The sequence below is a fragment of the Brachyistius frenatus genome, unplaced genomic scaffold (genome assembly GCF_029030835.1).
Source record: "Brachyistius frenatus isolate BFR_SWC_R1_liver_20210118 unplaced genomic scaffold, ASM2903083v1 Contig_49, whole genome shotgun sequence".
Lineage (NCBI taxonomy): Eukaryota > Metazoa > Chordata > Actinopteri > Embiotocidae > Brachyistius > Brachyistius frenatus.
The window spans coordinates 1,986,399-2,007,483 of NW_027210648.1; the positions used below are offsets into that span (position 1 = coordinate 1,986,399).

At 43.0% G+C, this 21,085-nt stretch overlaps 1 protein-coding gene across 4 annotated transcripts in view; it reads left to right on the forward strand.

The window, feature by feature from the left end:
* The window catches only part of lpp (LIM domain containing preferred translocation partner in lipoma), a 152,925-nt gene extending 134,918 nt beyond the window's left edge, over positions 1–18,007 (forward strand). For all 4 annotated transcript variants that reach the window (XM_069704064.1, XM_069704066.1, XM_069704065.1 and 1 more), the window contains 3 exons: positions 11,198–11,376; positions 13,985–14,105; positions 16,082–18,007. In XM_069704064.1, the coding sequence (XP_069560165.1) occupies positions 11,198–11,376; positions 13,985–14,105; positions 16,082–16,210 (429 nt within the window). In that variant the 3' untranslated portion in view covers positions 16,211–18,007. The remainder of the gene's footprint in view (positions 1–11,197; positions 11,377–13,984; positions 14,106–16,081) is intronic.
* The last annotated feature ends 3,078 nt before the right edge of the window (positions 18,008–21,085 follow it).

Sequence of the window (21,085 nt, forward strand, 5' to 3'; positions counted from 1 at the left end):
TCTCTGCTGGTAAACAGACCCATTCAACCTGCTTAACCGACACCGGTGAATAGTAAAAGTGTTGCAGACAATGCTCTGTTCCCTGATTGAGACGGCATCACAACCCCATTTTGCTGTTTATACCACCACTCCCAATGAATGTAGATCATCCAAAGTGCAGCCGGTTTAGGTGTACTGTAATGAGGCTGATGCAAGTAACGCAAGGTCACGTCAGGAGGAGAGCTTCATATTGAAAGAGCAGTAATAAAGAGATAGGGATTTGCCTACACAAAAACCTTAATCTATTTCTGCCTCTTTTGACAGAATTTCAGAGCCCACCAAGGTCACGGACGCCAACTTGCTTGAATGTAATTATGCTCATTATCTGGTGTTGTACCAAGGCTCTGTTATTTTAAATAAATGGGCTTCGGGCTCATTGGCAACGCGCTGAATGGAAGATTTCCCATTCTGCTATTGTAAAGGAGAAAGTGATCCCAGCAGCCCTGACCTGCCAGTCACCAGGAAACTTTCATGATTGACTGATGAGCTTTTACCCTCTGTGTCTGTTTGTCTGTCTTGGAAAGTAGTCAAGTCACCCCTCGCTGGTCGCCCTTTTATGTTGCCTTTTAAAAAGCCTGAAGACCTCCTCCAATGAAATTTTGGTTTTTAACCTTGTGAACATCACCAAGTGGCATTTTGTTTATGCTAGAAGACATATCATGACTTAAATAAGCAGCCAACACCATGACTGAGCTTTGGAACTGTGGTGTACCGCTGACGGTCTAAAATAAAAAAGGATTCAGTCAGGGTTTCATACGTCACATATCTGAAGGACCAATCTCGTCACCCTGCAGGGCGGGGCTTTTCATATCATCATGGGTGGAGGGGTGGGTGGAGATTAAGCAGCAAACAACAGTGACGTCACCCATTTGTTTGCAAACTGCTGTTATGAAGCCTTGAGTTTGGATATTGGCCGGCGACATCTTGTTAATTCTGAGCTGTTTGAAGCCGTTAGTGAGCATTTTTGAAGAGCTGGCGGGAGCGAGCGGGGAATCTGACTCAATCTGATTGGAAACCTGGCGATACTACGTCCCGCCCACCGATAGCTGTAACTTGACTGCACCACAGGCCTGTCAATCAAACAGACACGCCCCCAAAAACACGGCTTTTTTAAGCTTATTTTATAATTAATGACGGGATTATTTTCAGATGGACTGCGAGAAAACCAATGTGAAGGACCGACTTTAGCCAACAACACCGAAACAACTCGTGGAAAATATTTGTTAACTTACATTTAATGGGAGTCTTGTGAAGCAGGAGGCTTTTTGGAGCCACTCGATGATATTGCAGCTTGAGGCACTTCCGTGACGGCCTCATTTTATAGACCCCGAAGTTACGTCCAGATGAATGAGTGGCCTATTTGTATATTCATAGTTCTGTGCATACAGAATGAAGGCGAAGGTGTAGAGTTACATCTCAGCCACTTTAGGGCATTGGGAAAAAAATGTCTCTGAACAAATTTCCAAATATGTCGTTTTGATGAACAGACAATTGTTTGTAAAGATTTTATTAACGCCAGAAGAGGGACTTTTTTTGTATTTTTTCATGCAGACCCACTTTCTCCACTAACTCAATCTGAATTTATATCATCAACCAGGACTGCTTTTTAACAAAAACTTTTTTTTGTTGTTGGACTGAATTTTATAACCTATAACGTTTCTGTAGTGCAAACATTTTACTTCTAAACTTGTAAACTGTTTGGTCTTTTCTCTGCTTCCCTTCTGCTTACTGCCACCGCTAAGATTGTGAGAAGAGAACAAGTATTGCATGATATCGTTCCTAAGAAGATAAATAAGTCTGCATTAGCCACATGTTCAGTAAACACCAGACTCATTTCAAAATTGTTTTTAAAAAGTTCACCAAAGTCAGTTTACAGAAATGAGTAAGTGTCTCAATTTTGTGACACAATAAACACCAAAAATAACTTTATCACTTTTATTTTGAAAGTGTCTAATGCAAGAGTCAACACGAACAGTGACAGTAGAGCTTCTCAATAAGTAGGAAAAAAAAACCAATAACTCCTTGTTTCTAAAGCTTGTTTCAAGAACCCATTCAGTTGCTGCACCTACTATTGATTTTTATTCATTTTAAATTTAAATAAATCAATCAATCAACAATTTTTGCCTGAATAATGACAGAAAAATGTACTTTTTAAAATCAAAAATAGAGTGCGTGAGCAAGCGAGCAGAGAAGTTGAAATAAAATACATCAATTCTCTAAATCTATGAGGGGCTAAATATTAGAAATAATTAAAAAGTAAGAGATAAACATTTGACACAATTACCTAAAATAAGCAGATGAACAACTTATATAAAAGGCCGTATTGAAATAATGGCAGTCTCAGATAGTCGGAGGTGTGGTTAGCACCAAACAAAGAATTTTTCACTAACTGAAATGACGTGCAGCAAACAACAGACTCACGGGATAAAACCAGCATGATGTCCATCAGTCATGTCTCACTCAACACCTCTTACTTCCAGTTTTTCCAGTCACTTTCTGAAGGTTCTGAAACTCTCAGTTTGGGTCTTGCACTGTTGTCTACTGGTTGAATATTACCATGTTTTTTTTTTTCAACTGTTGTTTTTATAAAAACCTTCAAATCCAAACAAGTTTATTTCAGATTTTGTTTATAGTGTTTTGACACAACAACAATAACAACAAAAATAATATAGTAAGGGGTCACTCGCTTGTTTGCCGAACCTTCAAGGGCTTTAGGTCGCTGTAGAAATCAGATAACCGAGAACCGAATGAACCTGTAGAAAGTTTTTGACACTAACACGAAGAATTAAAAGTTCAGGCGACCTCTGGTGAAAACGCAGCTCAAGAGATTTTAGTGGGAATGTAAACTTGACAAACCAAGCCTTAACACTGAATTTAATTATATGAAAAATATCCAAACAATATCCACCTTTTTGAAGTGAATTGAACATCAACCTCAACTAAAATGAACACATTTGAGTCGTGACCGGTGGTGTCAGTCACGGGCTCCTTGAGTTCATCTCATACTGATGTTGTATTGTGCTTTCTAAATTTTGCTGCCACAGCGAGCTCAAACGAAGCACCATCACCAAACCATCCTGATAGAAAAGGGACATGTCTGAGGCTGTCACAGCACCCAGAGGCGACAGGCCCAGTGCCAGCTGTATTGGGGCCTCTGGTGATGGATGTCCTCCACAGCACATCATATCATCAGGCTCTCCCCAACCAACAATGGGATATCCCTAAGAACTCCCCCAAAGCCGCTGCTGTCATTGAGAGAGGGGATATTGGAAACAATACGTCCAATCACAGAGGATCATCTCCGCGCTCGCATGCAGTCACAGCGATATAAACAGCACAACATGGGAGAGGAAAGTTCACAATGCAGCTTCCACGACAGTAATATGGCTCTAATTAGAAATGACTGCGCACCACCCACACACCTGTCACTCCTCTATGATGGATATCCAGGTAGCCACATCCAGGGGCTCTCAGCTAGCAAGCGGTGAGTTCAGGTATCCCCGTGTGCTCGTCACCGTGGCGATGCTGCTCACGCCGAGAGAGTTGGCACGCGGAGGCAGGTACACACCCACCCTGCTTCGACTCGTCGTCTGAAGTGCGCTCGCGAACACACGGAGGTTGAGCTTTCTGCTGACTGCGTCATCAAATATTCATGGCTGTCTGCATTAGCTTGCAGAGTTCTAATTGAGTTCTGTATATTCAGACATGATTAACTCGGTCTAATTCCTCAAAGGAGTGAGCCAATTAGATAGCACTTGCATGAATAGGATTTCACATCTTAGTGCTTCTCCAGACTTGCCAAGACAATTATGTGTGTGTATAATTGGGCTGTACAAGAGGGTGTGAGCCCGCTACATTCAAGCAGGTCATTATTTCTTATTACTGACCCGCGCTACAGGAAATGCAGCCGTCCGATGCGTTGCAAGCAAGTGAATGAACGAGTGTTGTTATTAGAATACTTGGCTTGGACAAGAGACCAGAGAGTGAGTCCATGTACCGGGCCCTCTGAACCCACACACACACACACACACACACACACACACACACACACACACACACACACACACACACACACACACACACACACACACACACACACACACACACACACACACACACACACACACACACTTCGAGCCCCAAGGAGCAAGCAGGAGAGAAAAATATCCGTGACCCAGTGCTGACCCACCACAATGTCACTCTAACTCATGGCATGAGCGGTACTGCCGGGGTCTTTGTCAGTTTCTCTCTGTAACCAGAGCAGGAGACATTGCCCAAAGTCCAGAGGGGTCACATTCTGCTGCGGAGCTGAATTTAAGGCAGAGAGGCAGACAGGCGGGCCGGCCACTTTGCCTGAGCCGGAGAGAGAGATCAGGGCCCCCGATGCCACCTTTTATTCTTTGAAGAAAGGCCTGAGCAGTGCATGAGCTGTGTGTCGGCCCTGTCCCTTCATGTTGGTTGGAGCTTGACGTTACCACGCAGCTAAAATAAGAAATCTGTGAGAACGAATAAAGCCGCACAGCTAAGTGTAATGGGATGTATGAAAATGTAAATCTCAGTGGACATGTGCTGTTTCGTAAGTTTGTCAAAACTCTTGTTCTGAAAGGGGGAAGTGAAACCTGCGCAGGCTTGCTGGTGAAAAAAGGCTCTCAGGGGCTGCTGAGACTGTCCAAGCAGCGATAGAAACTGGTTGTACAAAACACACAAATCAGCATAGGAGGCTTTGGCCGGATGCCACCCCATTCCTGCACGTGCTGGCCATTTATAACGCAGCGTAAATTTATTACACTGACAGACAGACTGAGCGCGACAGACCTCAGAGGAAGCAGGGCCGTTCCAGGTCAGAGACACCGAAACCTCGGGTGCGCACTCGTCCTTACTGACTGGCGTGCACACAGATGAGTGTCACAATCGCTCCATCTGTGAATTACACAGCTGATACTTTTAAGGTCACTGATCCTCTGAGTTAGAAAACCATTAGGAGAATCACTTTCCACTGGGTGACATGCTCACTCACACCCACACGTAAACAAAAAAAAACACGCACACCTCAGTCATCTGCAGCCAGGCAGCGGCGAGGATACGAGTGGGTGATTTACATAACACGCTTATAAATGACACGGTTTTGTAAAGGAGTCAAGTCACGTTAATATATCTTCATATGCTCACGATCGCAGGCCCGATGCTTCGAAACTGCTCAGACAGATGGACGGAGTAAAAGATGCCAGGGCTGCTCGCTGGGCAGAAATCACAGATATAAAAGTAAATGGAAGTTGAATGTCAAGGGCTGCAGATGAGACGGTGTCAGGGGGGGAGAGCCGGACCGCAGGGCGGCGGGACGAGGCAGAGGGCTGCTCACTTATTAACCTTCTCAGGATGAGGCGGAGAGATGATCACGATCACTGAACTCAACCAGCTGAAAGGAGATTCCGCTGCACGCACACACACACACACACACACACACACACACACACACACACACACACACACACACACACACACACACACACACACACACACACACACACACACACACCCAGAGACAGCTCCACACAGACCTCTCCACCTCTGCGGCCTGAGCAGACCACAGATCAGGGAAGGGTGGTGCTCCCACAATCCCTCCGCAAATGTGTGGAGATGGAAATGAGCTCCCAGCCTCCCTCGACCAAAGCAGATTTCTGGCATTTTCTGCTGGCCGCCGCCGCTGCTGCCGCCGCCGCCATGATTTGGCTTCAGAATGTAAAAACGCACCCTTTAACCCCGGAACGTGAAAATCCTGTCTGCTGCTTTGTGAACGGACTCAAGGTGGCTCCCACACTTCTTTAATCGCTGTCCGTTTAATACGTCAGCTGCGGTTTTTTTCAGACTGTCTCGGGCATCCAAAGATGAGGATTCACTGAGCAGCATCGATGTCTGTAAACACTAACACGGAGACGGTTTTGCCAAATCTGCTCTTTAAATATGTATGAACAGAAGCTGGTGCCAAGTCAGCTGTGAGTGAGGTAGCTGGGCTTCTTCCTCCTGAAACCGCTTCAGATAACAAGGCATACAAAGATATTAAGCGTTTAGAGCTTCTTCGGTGTTGACCTTTGACCTTTTGGAATTCATAGTCCGAGATAGAAAAATTAAATCCTGTTGCGTGGAGTTTTAAATGACAGCTGAATGGGGATGGTGTAGTCAAGAAAAAGAGTTTCATTATTAGTTAACCTTCATAGTATTTTTTTTTAATAAATCAATAGGTGTAAAAGACATCTTGAAATGTCCAAAACTTACAAATATTCACTTTACACTAATACATGACAAAGATTAAGTTTAAGAGACTGGAAAATGGAAATGTTTTGGTTTTTTTACTAGAAAAATGACCAAAACAATTTATGGATTTTCAAAATAGTAGCAGATAACTTTTCTCTGATCAACTAATAATTGTTTCAGGTGCAAACAGATCGACACTGGCTGACTAAAAACATCTAAAAGACATTGAGTTAAAATCATCTTAATGAAGGTTAACTGGGTATTAACCAATTTTATATTTTCCTCCCGACTAATCAGCAGCAGCTATGGCAGGATTTTTCACAATAAAAGATGGAAGGTAACATTTTGAAACAAAACGTCTCTTAGTGTTGAGATTGTCAGAACAATATTTATAGTCGCCATGTTTAAAGGAATAATATGCCTTTTTTTGCTTGCAATGACTAAAATTAAAACATTTATGTTATTCTCATATCTGTGTCAAACAATCAGCAGCCAGCCAGCTTAGCTTAGCATAAAGACCAGAAACAGATGGAAACAGCTTCCATGTACCAAAAGTAGTAAAATCTAACTCATAGCACTGAAACACACTCAAAAATGAGTCTATTATTTGTTTAATCTGAAATCAAACCAACATCGGCATCATGGGACGCACACTGGATCACATCATTAGAAAAGTTGCTGTGGAACTGTAATTACGTCTGAGTCACTTCTGAAATCACATCTCTCATCACCAATGTTTGATCCATCCAGTTCATTAACATTTGAAAGAGTTATATTGTGAAAATATTTCATTCATGTGCGTAGGAGCCAACAGGAAGGGAGTTGTTGGCCAGGGAAAGTCTTGTATGTGCATTATTGCTTTAAAAAAAAAAAAAAAAAAAACTGGAGACCATAATAAAAGACAGCACCCAAACATGTGAATATCTATTACTTGTGGGCACACGAATCTAAAAATAAGTTTTTAAGCATCCATGTTTGCCTCCGTGTTGTGTGTCCCACTGCACCTCCACTAGCCCCGCCCCCACCACCCTGCTTTGCTCATAGACTTTTCTACCTCCACGGAAAGTTTTCCAAATGTAAAACCTCCGTGGATTAAATATTGATAATCACATCTGTCAACCCTTTTGGAGACGTCTCTGTTGTTACTGTGGTCAATGTCCATCTTCACATGGAAGCAAATAAGTGTATTTTCCCAAATTTTAAACTATTCCTGTTAAGTCATAGTTTATGGTGTTAGATGAGATTACATTGTATACTGACATGTTTTTGATAAAAGGATGTCCTGCTGTCCAGCTTGATCGACCCATATTAAACAGGATAAGAAAGAGAAGCTGCTTGTCGAGGTTCATTAAGTCAGCAGACACCTTCCCTCGGGAAGTAGGAGGCTCAGTGATTTGACTCATAGTTCACCAACAAGTCAGTATCCCTTATTCACTCGAAATGAAACCAGACAGCAGCAGCAGCAGCAGCAGCAGCAGCAGCGATGCTCTAATCCACCTCTCCTACAAGCTCCTGTTAGATATCTTTGAGCTACCTTCAGCAGGGTGTAGTTAATTCACACAGCATTGCCTGGCACCGGCCAGCACATTCAGTGAGGGTCTGGACACACACACACACACACACACACACACACACACACACACACACACACACACACACACACACACACACACACACACACACACACACACACACACACACACACACACACACACACACAATCTGATCATCTGTAAATTTGGCCCGCTCTGAGTTCAGCGTGCCAGGTCATAAATCGCGTGCGGTCTGCCTGAACTCCAGCCTGCCTCCTGTCAGGCCCGCTTGGCCCCGTGAAAAACAGAGCAGATAGGTGTAAAATCTGTGTGAATACGGTCGGAGGAGACGGTGGAGCTTTAGCAATATGCCACGGCAGATTTCCAACTGTTTACTATTTCATCTGCAAACACGGGAAACATGTCTTTGTTCCGGCGTTGTTTCACCTGTGTCTGTGTTTAGCATTGAGAGTTAGCGACCGCACAGTGTGGTTAAATTCTTGACCCCTCAGGGTGAGAGTCTGTTTGATGCTTCTGACTTCTCAATGTGAGGATTTGTTACATGCATGAATATAACTGGTTCTTTTAGACTTAGTTGAAAATGATGTTGTACATTTCTAAATATTTTCTAATGTTTTATATCCCAGGCTGATTAATTGAGGCATAATTCTCATCTATTCCTTCATATTAACTCTGGGCTTAAAAAACATAGTTGGTTTACTCGAATATTTCAAAGAGTTTTTCATTTAATTTTATAAATGTCATTTGATCCAATAAAGTTACAATTTACAAGCTGATTTGAAGAGGAAAACAGTTTCACTCTATTTGCGGTTTTGCAACAAGGAACTCGGTTTTCGGCTGAAAGACTTCTCAGTATATTTCTGTCTCGTGTGACTGACTGTGTGTGTGTGTGTCTCTCTCACTGTGTCAGGCCTGAGTTTCGTGTTCAGAGCGCAGCACATTGGACCTCTTAACTCCCTGCTACATGCTTTGTTTGCCATCACACTCCTCATTCTAACAGACAGATGTGTCAAACGTGGTTTGGGAGCTGGTTGCTAAACAGTGCGAAGCTGCGCCGGACTGTGCGAGCACGTTCGGTGTTTAATGACAGCACTTTGCAGCAGAAGGAGACTCACAATGAAAAAGGGGCCACAATTGACTTTAACGCACTCCACTCACCCCTCGGTTCAGCAAGAGGCTGTCTGACCTAAATTCACTTTACCTCATCTGCCTAGACATTTGTTTAGCCTTCTGGGCAAACACTTAGAGAAATGTATGAGGAAGAGGGGGCGGGGGGGAGGGGGTGTACATATGCTTGAATACATCACGTTTAGTCAAGGGAAAAGCAGAACCCGGACATCTGCAGACATATACAGCCCTCTAGTGGCAAACTGCAAAGGCCCTGATGTCTGCCAGAGAGGGCATGAAGCGATTTATGCATAAATTCCCTCAGCTGTCTGTGGGAGTTGTGCCCGAGCGCTGACCACAGCCCATGTACAGGCTCTGTTTTGACATTAGACCTCGGTTTGTGTAACTGGCCTAATATATGTTACCTAATCCCAAATAGAAGGAGTCACGAGCGAGTGGAAAAAACAACAGCGGCTGAGCTGAGTGAATGAATTGAGGTCATAGAATCTCACCATCAGAGAGAAATTTTGTCTTTTGAGTACTGTACTCATTACAATGGCCCGGAGGAACTGTGTGCTGTGAAATCATATGCTCTAGTTAAGCTAAACAAGGGCAAGGTATTCCCACATGAAGGGCAGATGAGAATAAGTAAGTAGAAATGCAGACAGATGAGTAAGATTTGAGGATGGTTTGGTGATGTTTGGCCCTGCTATCTCACTCCAATTCTCAGGTTGCAAATATATCCCCCCACCCCCCCACCCCTCCACCTCTACCTCTCTCTGCCTCTGTGTGCCTGCGTGAGGCAAACCTCAAGGGCTCAGAGCAGCGAGCTCATTAAAGGCTTTATTCCACTTCCAGGATCGAGAAGGATTGCAATATGGACATTGTTTATACACAAATGTTGCCCTGGGAATAATGTTTATTTCTATTACCGTCTTGGAGGGGAAAGAAGGGAAAAAAAAAAAAAAAGGATGGGGAGCTTGTCTGCACACATTGCTTTTCATGAAATAATGCCTCTCCAGGAGTGCTTTGAAGAAACGGCCGTTTTTCAAACCACTTTTTTCCAGCCTGGAGTTATACATCAGCTTCTCTCCTCTCTTGCCCTCTCACCCTCCAGTGGCACACCATCGTGTTGTGAGAATCATTTAAGGAGCTGTTGTGTGCAGTTGCAGTTTTTAACAAACCTCATCCTTTTTCTCTCTCTTTTTTTTTAAAGCTTCTTGGCTCATTAGCATGCAGACTATAAATGCCAGCACATGTGCTGTGCAGCCGGACAGGGGATGGTCGGGAGTTTACCTCGGCTGAGCGGTCACAGAAGTGTCATTTTAAACGGCACAGCCCGGCGGTGCGTCTGGGAGGCAGCCGATGACACAGCGCAGTGTTGCTACACACCCCGAGCTGTGTTTGGAAACACTGAGGTAGCTTGCTACTACAGTGGGAGCCAATGGGAACAGCTGAACCATGCACGCTTTAGCCCAGCCAAGCGCAGAAAGAGGGGGCGGGGGGGGGGGGGGGGGACAACAGAGATCCAGGAAATGCCTGAGCAAGAAGAAGCAGCAACAGCGGGGCCCATCAGCTCAGCCGCATCAGGCCGCACATCGATCCCCAGCGCATGATATATCCATCCCGCTGTAATTGCATTGCTGTTTAGAGAGGCAGTCGTTATTTATGAAATATTGAAATAACAAATGGCGTATCCCGGCAGATATTAAGAAGAGAGATGCCACAGATAAGTCAGAAGCGGGCGGCCGCCACGTCCCCCCCCCCTCTCCCTCCCCCCTACCTCCCACCCCCACCCCACCGCGGGCCGCCTGCCCAGTCGCCTGGCTGCAGAAAACCTGCAGTCATCACAAAGTGGAAATATTTACTGCTCACACTCTTGCATATGGGAGGATGGAGGATGGGTGAGGGCGGCTGAAAAATGACTGTTTGTGTTTGGAGAGGAGTGCTAATCAGATTCCTTCAGCTTCAGAGGCATTTGAGGACAGCCGAGCTAAAGGTCCTGAGCGTGGATTTATTTGCACACAGGGGAGCCGAAACACTTGAAGACTAACACTGGCGGCAGGAAGTTTCAAATCACGAGCTGCGAAAGCAGGAAAAAAAAACTTTCTTGAGTTCTCGTGCTGGTTCAAATTCATTAGCTAATTTTCAGCAAGTGCTTAAAGGCCCACTAGAAATGAATCATCCAAATCACTACATTTATCATCAGGTTTGTTGTGTAATCATGTGGGTGTTTGTGTCTGCAGAACACCCTTGAGACCTGCACCATCTGCAGTAAGCCCATCATGGAGCGCATCCTGCGGGCTACAGGGAAAGCCTACCACCCTCACTGCTTCACCTGCGTGGTGTGTCATCGCAGCCTGGACGGCATCCCGTTCACCGTGGACGCTTCCAACCACATCCACTGCATCGAGGACTTCCACAAGTATGTACCGAAGGTTTTCATCAGGTTTAAATACTTGTATTTTAACAGGACGGTATGATGTGCAAGATGTCCATCATGAAGACAAACCTACAAAGAATTATCACCTGACTCTGCAGTTGCCCTCAGCTCCTCTACATTTTATTTTTGTGTCTTTCAGCTTTTGGTTTTGGTTTTACAGCCAGCAATTTGATCTTCTCTCATCTATCCCGCTCTATAGCGACAGGCAGCTGTATTCATCAAGCAGGAACCCCAGATGAACCAAACATCCAGCAGACAACGTTAGCAGTTCGCTAAAATGTGAAACATCCAGCCGTTTGGAAATTTTCTCGGCAGTTGTCGGGTCTGCAAGAAGAGCAAATATTTGAGTTTATATGTAAAAGAATATTGGAATTTCTTTTCCAATGCCAAAGCCCGAGATAGACAAAAAAAAAAAAAATCATTGTTGTACTGTTTTTGTTGGACCAGATTCAAGCCACTGTTTCATCCATACGAAGAAATGCCTTGATTTTCTTTTTCAGTTCCAACTGCATGTAAACAGTCACCTGTTGTAACTGCAGGAGCTCCAAGCTACTGCTCCTTCAAGCCCAGCTGTGTTAGCACGCTCCAGTATGTAAACTCAACAGGCCTTCGATCGATGCGAGTGGCTTGCAGTCGCGACGTCTACCATTAAATAAGTCGGGCCAAAACATTTCGGGAAGTTTTTATTTCATCTCGCATATGAAGTGTTGCTCAAAGTGAAAAGCACACGGTGAATCATCCACTCGTTCCAGATCCGTGGAGCGTTTTTGCTTTTTTCAGCTCATTTTTGGTGTTCGAGCCGCAGCTGCTTTCAGTGGAAAACCTTTGATAAATGTCCTGTATTTATTAGTCCCAGCACAAACCGAAGACAGACAGAAGTTGGCTGCTAGCTAGTGTGCACTGGGAAGCATTCCTACAAACGAATGTTGCTTCATACCAGCTGGAAGTGTAAACGGCTCTGTAAAGACTTCATGAGGAGAATATCTGTGATGTGTTTATGGTTTGTTTTGTTGCTACCCAAGGGGCCAAAAATATCTGACTTGTGCTGCTTTAAAAATTCCTCTGTGACTTTATAAATTGAGTTTCATTTAAAGCTCACCCGTACCGGATCTTTGGGCTTCCTTTATGGGAAATACTGCAAACAATTTCACAAGTTCAGTGATGTCGAGATGTAGACATAAATGTAATGTAATAGCACATTCCTGTCATTGTGTCACACTTCACTGATTGCATAACCGCCACCTTACCAGAAATGTTCCTTTACTCAGTGACCAGAAAGGAAACAGAAGTAAACAGCTGGCTGCTCGTGTGAGTGAGCACGGCTGTTGGTTGCTTTGTGGAGTAGCTGCACTGGGCCGATGTTTAATTCCACATGACAAGTGTGACCTCAACAGCGCAGCCCTTTGTGTCGAGGAATAGTCACGCCCGGGCCTGAGCTTTTTTTTTTCCTTTTTTTTTTTTTTTTTTTTTTAAATATCCTGGCTAATACTGTACAGTCGAGGTTCCCCAAAGACACGTGGCGCTTCACTTCCTGATTCCCAGACGCTGAAGGAGTGTGCAGAATAGAAGAAGTGCCCCCCCCCCCCGACCTTTGGTCACTTTACAGGACCTAAACTCTCAGCGGGGTTTTCATATCCTCATCAGTCTATTGTTTGACAGACCTCTTCCTGCTGAAAGCATTTCCAGAGTTACTGATGTGAAGGCTTGTTCTGCAAACGTTACTGTAAGAGTCTGTTGTGGTGTTTCTGAATGACCCTCTATATTTAGCAAATCTAGTTTTCTATTTACTTCCATCTTGATATTTGACTGACAGAAAATATGCTTTTTATTTGTTAAAATAGTTGACTAATATATAACTACAATCATTCTTGATATTTCATCCTATATTTCACTCTTGTGTGTTGAGTTGAAACCATTTTGTTCATTGATTAGTCGGCTGGTTTCTGACGTAGCGGTTGGGAGATAAGTTTATGGTGTTATGAGATGAGTTACAGAAGAGGAAAATAGAATAAAAACTCAACAAATGTTTGTATTATGTGAATTTCTTCAGATAAAACAAAGGAACTAGCCCTCTTTTTGGTTGCGCTGGTCAGAACCAGTACGAATGTGATGAGCAGGTATCCCACACGGACACGGCTTCGTTTAAAGGTCACAAGCCAAAACGTTTGGAAAGTTGATTGAGAGGAAATCATTTTTTGTTCATTTAAGTTGTTGATCAATTTATTCCAGTTCCAGCCTCTCCTTAGCAAAAATATTCAGCTTTTCTTAATTTTATTTTGACAAAATCATTTTCTTTGGGTTTTGAACTGTTGGTTGGACAAAATCAAGTTAACCCGGTGCTCTGATGTGTATTTTTCTAACTTTTTGTACATTTTATTGACCAGATGGTTCAGAGGTTCACCCGGAAAGTGACAGATACATTCACTGGTAATGTCACTGTTGTGTCAAAAAAAAAAAAAAAAAAAAACTCACCACAGTGGGAACTCTCAGCTTTTATGAATGACAAACTGTGTCACTGACTGTCACATTGTGTCATAATATTTGTTGTTGTTCTGAGCTCTCTTCTGTTGCTGTCGGTTGTGTCTCACAGGAAGTTCGCTCCCCGCTGCTGTGTGTGCTCTGAGCCTATAATGCCGGCACCGGGCCAGGAGGAGACCGTTCGTATTGTGGCCCTGGACCGTGACTTCCACGTGCAGTGTTACCGCTGCGAGGTATGTGTTCGTGTCTCACGGTACGTGAGCTCCCTATAATTAGCCGTGGCGGTTATGTACCATGTTGCACAGCTCCAGATGACAGTCATTACTGCACGATGGTGCGAGGCATAAACGCACTCGCCCGTCCCCCGAGTCACCTTTGCGGCGAGACAAGTGAATCATCCCTCTCGTACTTGCCTGGAAATAGCTTTCCATCTTCCCTCTGCAAAGTTCACGGACTTACATAGTAACCAATCTGTCAGCCGCCGCTCGCCTCGTTGATAAGCAGCGCTGAGACGTTACGTGCCCGGCTAAAAGAGAAGTAACGTGTCACATTGTCAAAGAGCCGTGCCAGCGTGAGCACACAGAGCGTTTGGCAGACATAAAGGTCAAAGGAAAGCAAAGCAGATTAGTTCAGCTGAAGGGGCTCAACAAGAGAAGAATTTTGTCACCGGGGAGCCGCGAGTCGATGGAGTTGTAATTCTGTGTGTGTGGACAGAGGAAGGGAAAGGTTGGGAGCGTAAGCCAGTGTCACAGACAGTAAGAAAATAATGCCACAGCATTATGTGTGTTTGTGTTTGTCAGCCTGTGAACAGTCAACAGCTCCCCGATATTTTTACAGGTGAAACACAAAGTGAAGGCTGCAGTCGGACAACACGTCTATAACAGAGATCTTCATCAGGCACTGGCCAGTCAGCTCCACACAGCACAACAACCTATATGTAAAGACAAACGCACTCATCACTCAGGTGTTTGTGAGCTTCATTATTAAGAGTGAGTCTGCTCCCAGACTGAATCAATCGCAGCCAGGATCAATAGATAATAACCGTCTGTTCCAACCCTTTTTGGGGACAAAGTGAAGCCCTTTGAAAAGGGCCAAAGTAAAGATAAGTCATACTGAAGAGCACGTTGACTCCACTAAATCCCAAAGAGTCAGTAAAATATAATACATGAATCACCCAAATGATGCCACAAGAGTCTTTGTGAGGTTCTGCTAGTTTGAGTGCGTTGAGCTGAAAGCTAATCTCAGCAGTTTAACATCCTCACACTGAAGCACACATGCTTTCCCGTGTTTATCATCGTAGTGTGCTGCAGTTTATGAATGAAATGTAATGTACAGACGAACATGTCGTAAACTATAAGCTTACAATGATTACAGTTCCTCCTGAGGGGGCCGTGAATGTTTTTACAACATTTTGGACATCAGTCCGTCCGGTAGTTGCTTCCATATTTTAGTCGAGACCGGAGCACCAATCATCTGTAAATATATCTGCAAAAGTAATGTTTCACCTGCACACAGGTCTAAAACACAAATGCAGACTTTTTATTAGAACCTTTGAAAGGGAAATAAGCCCAAAACAAACAAAAGACAAATGCAGTAGGGCAGGGAAGACCAATATGGGGCCCGTGGGCCATGTTTGGCCTGCACCATCTTCATTCTGGCCCGCCACAGCATTTGACATGTTCTCTTTCTTTTTAAGTGCTGTAAAATCTTAACCGTTATGAATACAAACCCTAAACTTTGTGCAGCTAAAAGAACATAATAGTTTTACGACATCGTACAGTGCCGTTAAGAGATCCACTCCTGGGAAGAAACAAGACTGAATGTATTTATCTTCAAATCTGTAAAAGAGGAGTCACATTTTTTAATCATACTTAGAAAAACTGTTTGTTCTGACTATGAACACCTTTATGGGGGGAAAAAAAGCTTCAACACCAAAATCTGGGTTCAAACCCATAAATGAATGGGTGTTCAGACAGTTGCTCAGGACTAACCGGTGGTTTCCCTCCAGACTCACCAGCTGGCTGAACACCACAACACCGGCTTTTCTCCAGAGAGCCATCTGTAACTTGACGCTCGCTGGGTTTTTAAACGACAGTAAATGTGTCATTTAAAGCGAGAGCTCCGAGAGGGGATGAACGTGTGCGATGGGTGAGTGTGGCTAACGCCTGTGTTTGTGTCTCTGGACTAACGGAGTATCTGCGTCCTGCAGGACTGTGGCGCTCTGCTCTCAGAGGGGGATAACCAGGGCTGCTACCCACTCGACGGACACGTCCTTTGCAAAAACTGTAACACCAGCCGCATCCAGGCCCTCACCGCCAAGGCAACCACTGACCTCTGAACAGCCTGCTGCTCGGTCACCTCCACTGTGATAACCCAGCACTCGCTCTCTTTCTCTTGCAATCATACCCATCCACAGACGCCTGCATCCCTCTCAGCATATATATTTATATATCCCTCTATATACAGTATATATATATGTATATATATATATCTCACCATCAGTAACAAGAAATAGCATCACACTATTGACTCGGTACAATCTTCACGTCTTTTGTTGTAAAAGGAATAGTTCAACATTTTGGCAAGTACACTAACACGCTCCCTCGCTAAGAGCCAGAAGGGAAGATCAATGTTACTTTCATGTCTGTATGTGAAATATGACATATGACTACCGCTAGCAGCACGTTAGCATTGCTTAGGTTAAAGATAGGAAGAATGGGGAAACAAACATATAAACAAATCTGTCTTCCAGCACCTCTAAAGCTCACTGAAACCGGGCTTAGTTATTAACATATTATATTTTGTCATCGTAGAAATGTTAAGCTGATCGCCTCACTTTAAGCAAATTTCCTGAAATGTTGAACTGCTGCTTTAAATAATCACTTCAAATCCATCAGTGACAGTATCCATCATCACCCAGTGTTATAGTCTGATATCATAATTCACCATCAGTCCTCGTGCATCTTTCAGCCAGGATGCACACGTTCCCAAATTCATCTCGCTGACTGGTTCTTGTGATCTGAAAATGGAGCCCGACTCCACCAGAACGTGTACAAACGTTTGACTCATCTGCCCTGCAGGTGAAGTCATGCATGGATCTGTGTAGGACTGTAGCTTCAGCAGTGTTTAGAAAAATCCACATGTTGTTTAGAACATGCATTTGCATTCTGTAATGTAAACCCACATACAGTACACAGATGGCTGTACGATTACACACCGAAGACTATGATGACAAAACAGCTCTGCAGAAACAAACACCAAAGAATTGCATTTAAACTGTGCGCTTTTGTGTGCGTTTTTAATCAACCTTATTTACGGCATACTGACTAGGACCACAGGAAGCACAAACGGTAACTCCCACCGTCAAGAACAAACTCCTCTATAGGCAGCTGTTGGATGCAAGCAGCCTTTTAACACATTATTTCCTTTGTGCTTTCCAATTCTATACTCTTCCATGTACACAGTAGATTTCTTTCTGTTGAGTAGTACAATCATGAAACTCCATTCATATATATTTACACGGCCTTAGGTTTGACTTTAATTATATAATTTTTTTCCCGCAGATGTAACTCTCCCCCATTTCCCACTCCATAGATTAGATCAGTGATTGTACTGTAAGCAGTCTGGCTCAGATAAGGAACATGACATGGCTATGCAATTTTTAATGTTAATTGCATCGACACTTTATAATAAATTTTATGAATAAGGAAATATTTTACCTGTACAGATTCAAGCATAAGTGTCCTTAGAGTAACCCTTTAATCCAAACTATGCTTTTGGTACTGTGTGACTTTGTGCGTCCCCATGCTGTGTGTCAGTATTGAGTGTATCATTGACTCTCACCTTTTATATTAAGTGTTGTTTTTTTTGTTTGTTTTTTAAAGTTGATGGACAAAGAAGGGACCAGGAGAGTTTCCCAAAAATGACTGATTTTATTATTTGGTAAATCCAGGCATTATGGACCAGTGGTTTAATCTGATAGTTTAGTATAATTACTGCTGCAGTACTGGTAGTAAAAGTTCTGATGATGAATTAAAGGTACCCTGTGGAGTTTTTGACCTCGAGTTCCAACATGGAGCAAAGATCTTATGGAGTCCTGCCTACATGGGCCCACATTCAGAGGCGGAGCCAGTGAGGTTGCTCACAACCACAAAGTGTCAAAAAAACAATACAAAGACACAGAATGATTATGCAGTGATACAAAATGACGAGACAACAACAAAGACAACTGTTAATAGATGCTGAAGAAATACAGACTGCAACGAGATGCAAAACAACTAAAAAAGAGATGCTAAACAAATTGGCACAAAAGAACCACAACGGCAAAAACATCACGAACAGATGCAAAATGACTACCTTCATATATAAAACCACTGCAAAGAGATGTAAAACAACCACAACAGAGTGCAAAGGAACTACAGAGACGCGAAACAACCACAAAACCGCGACAAAGTGATGCAAAACAGCCGCATTGAGACACTCAACGACTAGAAGAGACACAAAATGATGACAAAGGCTGAATTGTTTGTGGTCAGTTGGCGTCTCTTCCACTGACGGGGGTTTACATGTCATTATCTGTCCAAGATGGGCGGAGTCACCAAACCTGCGGGAGACACGACACGCGTTGGTTTGTAGATGATTTTCACACTATTCCACTGATGGACAGACGGTGGCAGAAACGTGCAACAGAGCTTAGCAATACGCCGACAAGAGCAGCGAAGGGCACAACGAGCCAGCAAATATCGATTTAAAAATCACGAGTACAAACATTCAGCTTTGTGAATGTTTAATAAGAACGAAAAGGAATTCAGCATGTTTGCGTTTTGCTGACACACATTGAAACATGTTCATTTGTTTACAAGAAACTCCACATGGTACTTTTAAACAACTCATTAATAAGTATTTTAATTTAATTAATAAGTAGCAGTAATTGTTTCCACTTAATTAGCTGGATTAGTTTTATAGTCAGACACATTTTACAAGACAGTCATCTCTCTGCCTCATTTAAGCATGTCTTGTGCGTATGGATGGTTATATTTGAACAAAGTTTTTAATTTTCAGATAATTCTCTTTTTTTCTCTTTACTGTTTTCCTCCCACTTTATGAAGTGGTGTTTACTGCCAAGTGATACAAAATCCCCATTTACTGTGTCGGCTGGAATCAATACGTCCTGATACAGCAGATCCAGGTGACTGTGGCCATGTTTGAACCAGGGTAACACTTTGTAAACAACCGTGCTAATAAGGCCGTTAGTAAGTTAACCCTGAACGGTAAGAGAAGTTTCATTACAGTTTCTCTAGAATGTACTTTTTCCATAAACACAGACAGAACTTACTATTTGAAATGTAAAGGAGCATTTGAAAGTGAACAAGGGGCTCGCTGGTTGGTCTGTCCACTTGCTGACATGCCTCAAGCAGGAAGGCAGCGACGGCTGAATCTGCAAAAGGTTAGGCAACCTAAACTCCATGTCCTCAGGAATGTTTCCATCAATATTTGAAGCGCCTCATCGCACACGGCCGGTTCATCGGTCACAAACAAAAACCCGAAAGACAACGACATCTTTACAGTTTAGTAAGAGGCGAGTCCGCTGCTTGAAATGCAACTTTTTAATGTGTCTTAAAAAGACTCAATAGCGCCACAAAACTCTTTTAGCTATTTGGAGACACTAGACTTAAGTTCATCCTTTATGGTCAATCATTGTTTAAATTTGAAGAATTAATGTCACGTTAGCTTCTTTGTTTTGACTCAAGACATTTGACATCAGAAATTCTTTAAAGAAGTTGGTAAACGTAGTTAACAATCAAAACTACTTTTTGTGTGTGACATACGTTGGTGTGCGTATTTGAGGAGATACGAAGTTATTTGCCAGTAAAACAAGCTGTTGTTACAGTTTGGTGAAGGGAATATTATGCCATTGATAAAAAAAATTTTTAAAAAGACCATTACTGTTCAAATTCAAGCAATTTTGTTGCAATACACACAATGTGAAGTAATGTAAAGCTGCACGAATCAATAATTTTATATTAACAATAGGTTAAATAACTGTTTCAAGTGTAACTTGAAAGGTAATAAATCAGCAAGTAGTTGCCACCCGTCTCTGCAGTTGCACTCGGCTGTTCGGAGCATTTCAGCATCTTTCAGCTCACAGATATTTCATTCAGGAGGTGAGAACAACAAAACAAAGCTAAAAGAGCCGTGAATATTGAAATAATGAATATTTGCCAGAAACACAACGCCAAATAAATATTGATGTTGCTCCATAACTGCCGGACAGCTGTTTGCTAGGACATTACCAACTTTTTAAATTAAGGGTAGGGGTTATGTATTTCCGGGTTGATGTTAGATGTATTCTTATTGTTTTTAAGATTATGTAAGTTGTTTTTGTTGTTAAGTTTACACCTAGGTATCAGTGTTTAGGTCTTTTAATACTGAACCCTGATTTAGTTAATACATAAAATGAGCCTGGAAAATGAAGGGCTTCGAGCTGCTCAGCAAGCAGTAAACAAATTAAATGAATTGTGATGAATGACATTTGGTTGGTTTTGGCAAATGTTAAATGTTTCAGCGTGTCTTATTGACTTATTAGCACACGTTGTCTCCAAAGCGTACCCTGGTCTAGTCCATGCGCAGAGTTAAACCTCTGCTGTTGGCTGTCCAGGTGCCAAAGCTGTATGAAACTCTACTATTGAGGGTATTTTTATGGACCGTCTCTGGACACATCACCCACCTCTGAGGGAGATATATGACATGAATCTTCTGAAAAAAGCTTGATGCTCCAAGTATAAAAAGAAGACTGTTTGATGATGTGTTTTATTTGTTCAGTGTACTTGTGTTGTCTACTGTCTTTGTTCTGCCCTTGTTTGTAAAAGTGCCTTTGGCTGAGCTGTATTGAATCACTATACTGTTGCTGTGTATTTCATATTTCGCCATGCCTCTTAAGATTTCGCCTTGTTTACTTGTTTTTACCAAAGTAAATAAAGGAGATCCTCTTTGTTTGGCCCAGCGCTGATGTTTCCATCAGGTGTGGCTCTTACGGCTGCAGCAGCGGAGTTTTAAGTGGTGTTGAGTGTGAAACTCACTCCATGAAGCCTGTTGTTAAAGTGAAGCATCTGTTCTTGATATTTGAACCGGGCATGATGTAGTCTTGTTTTTTTTCTCTCTCTTCAATAAAAGCTTTGCAACAGCATCGCGTCTTGCCTCCTTTTAGTCTTTG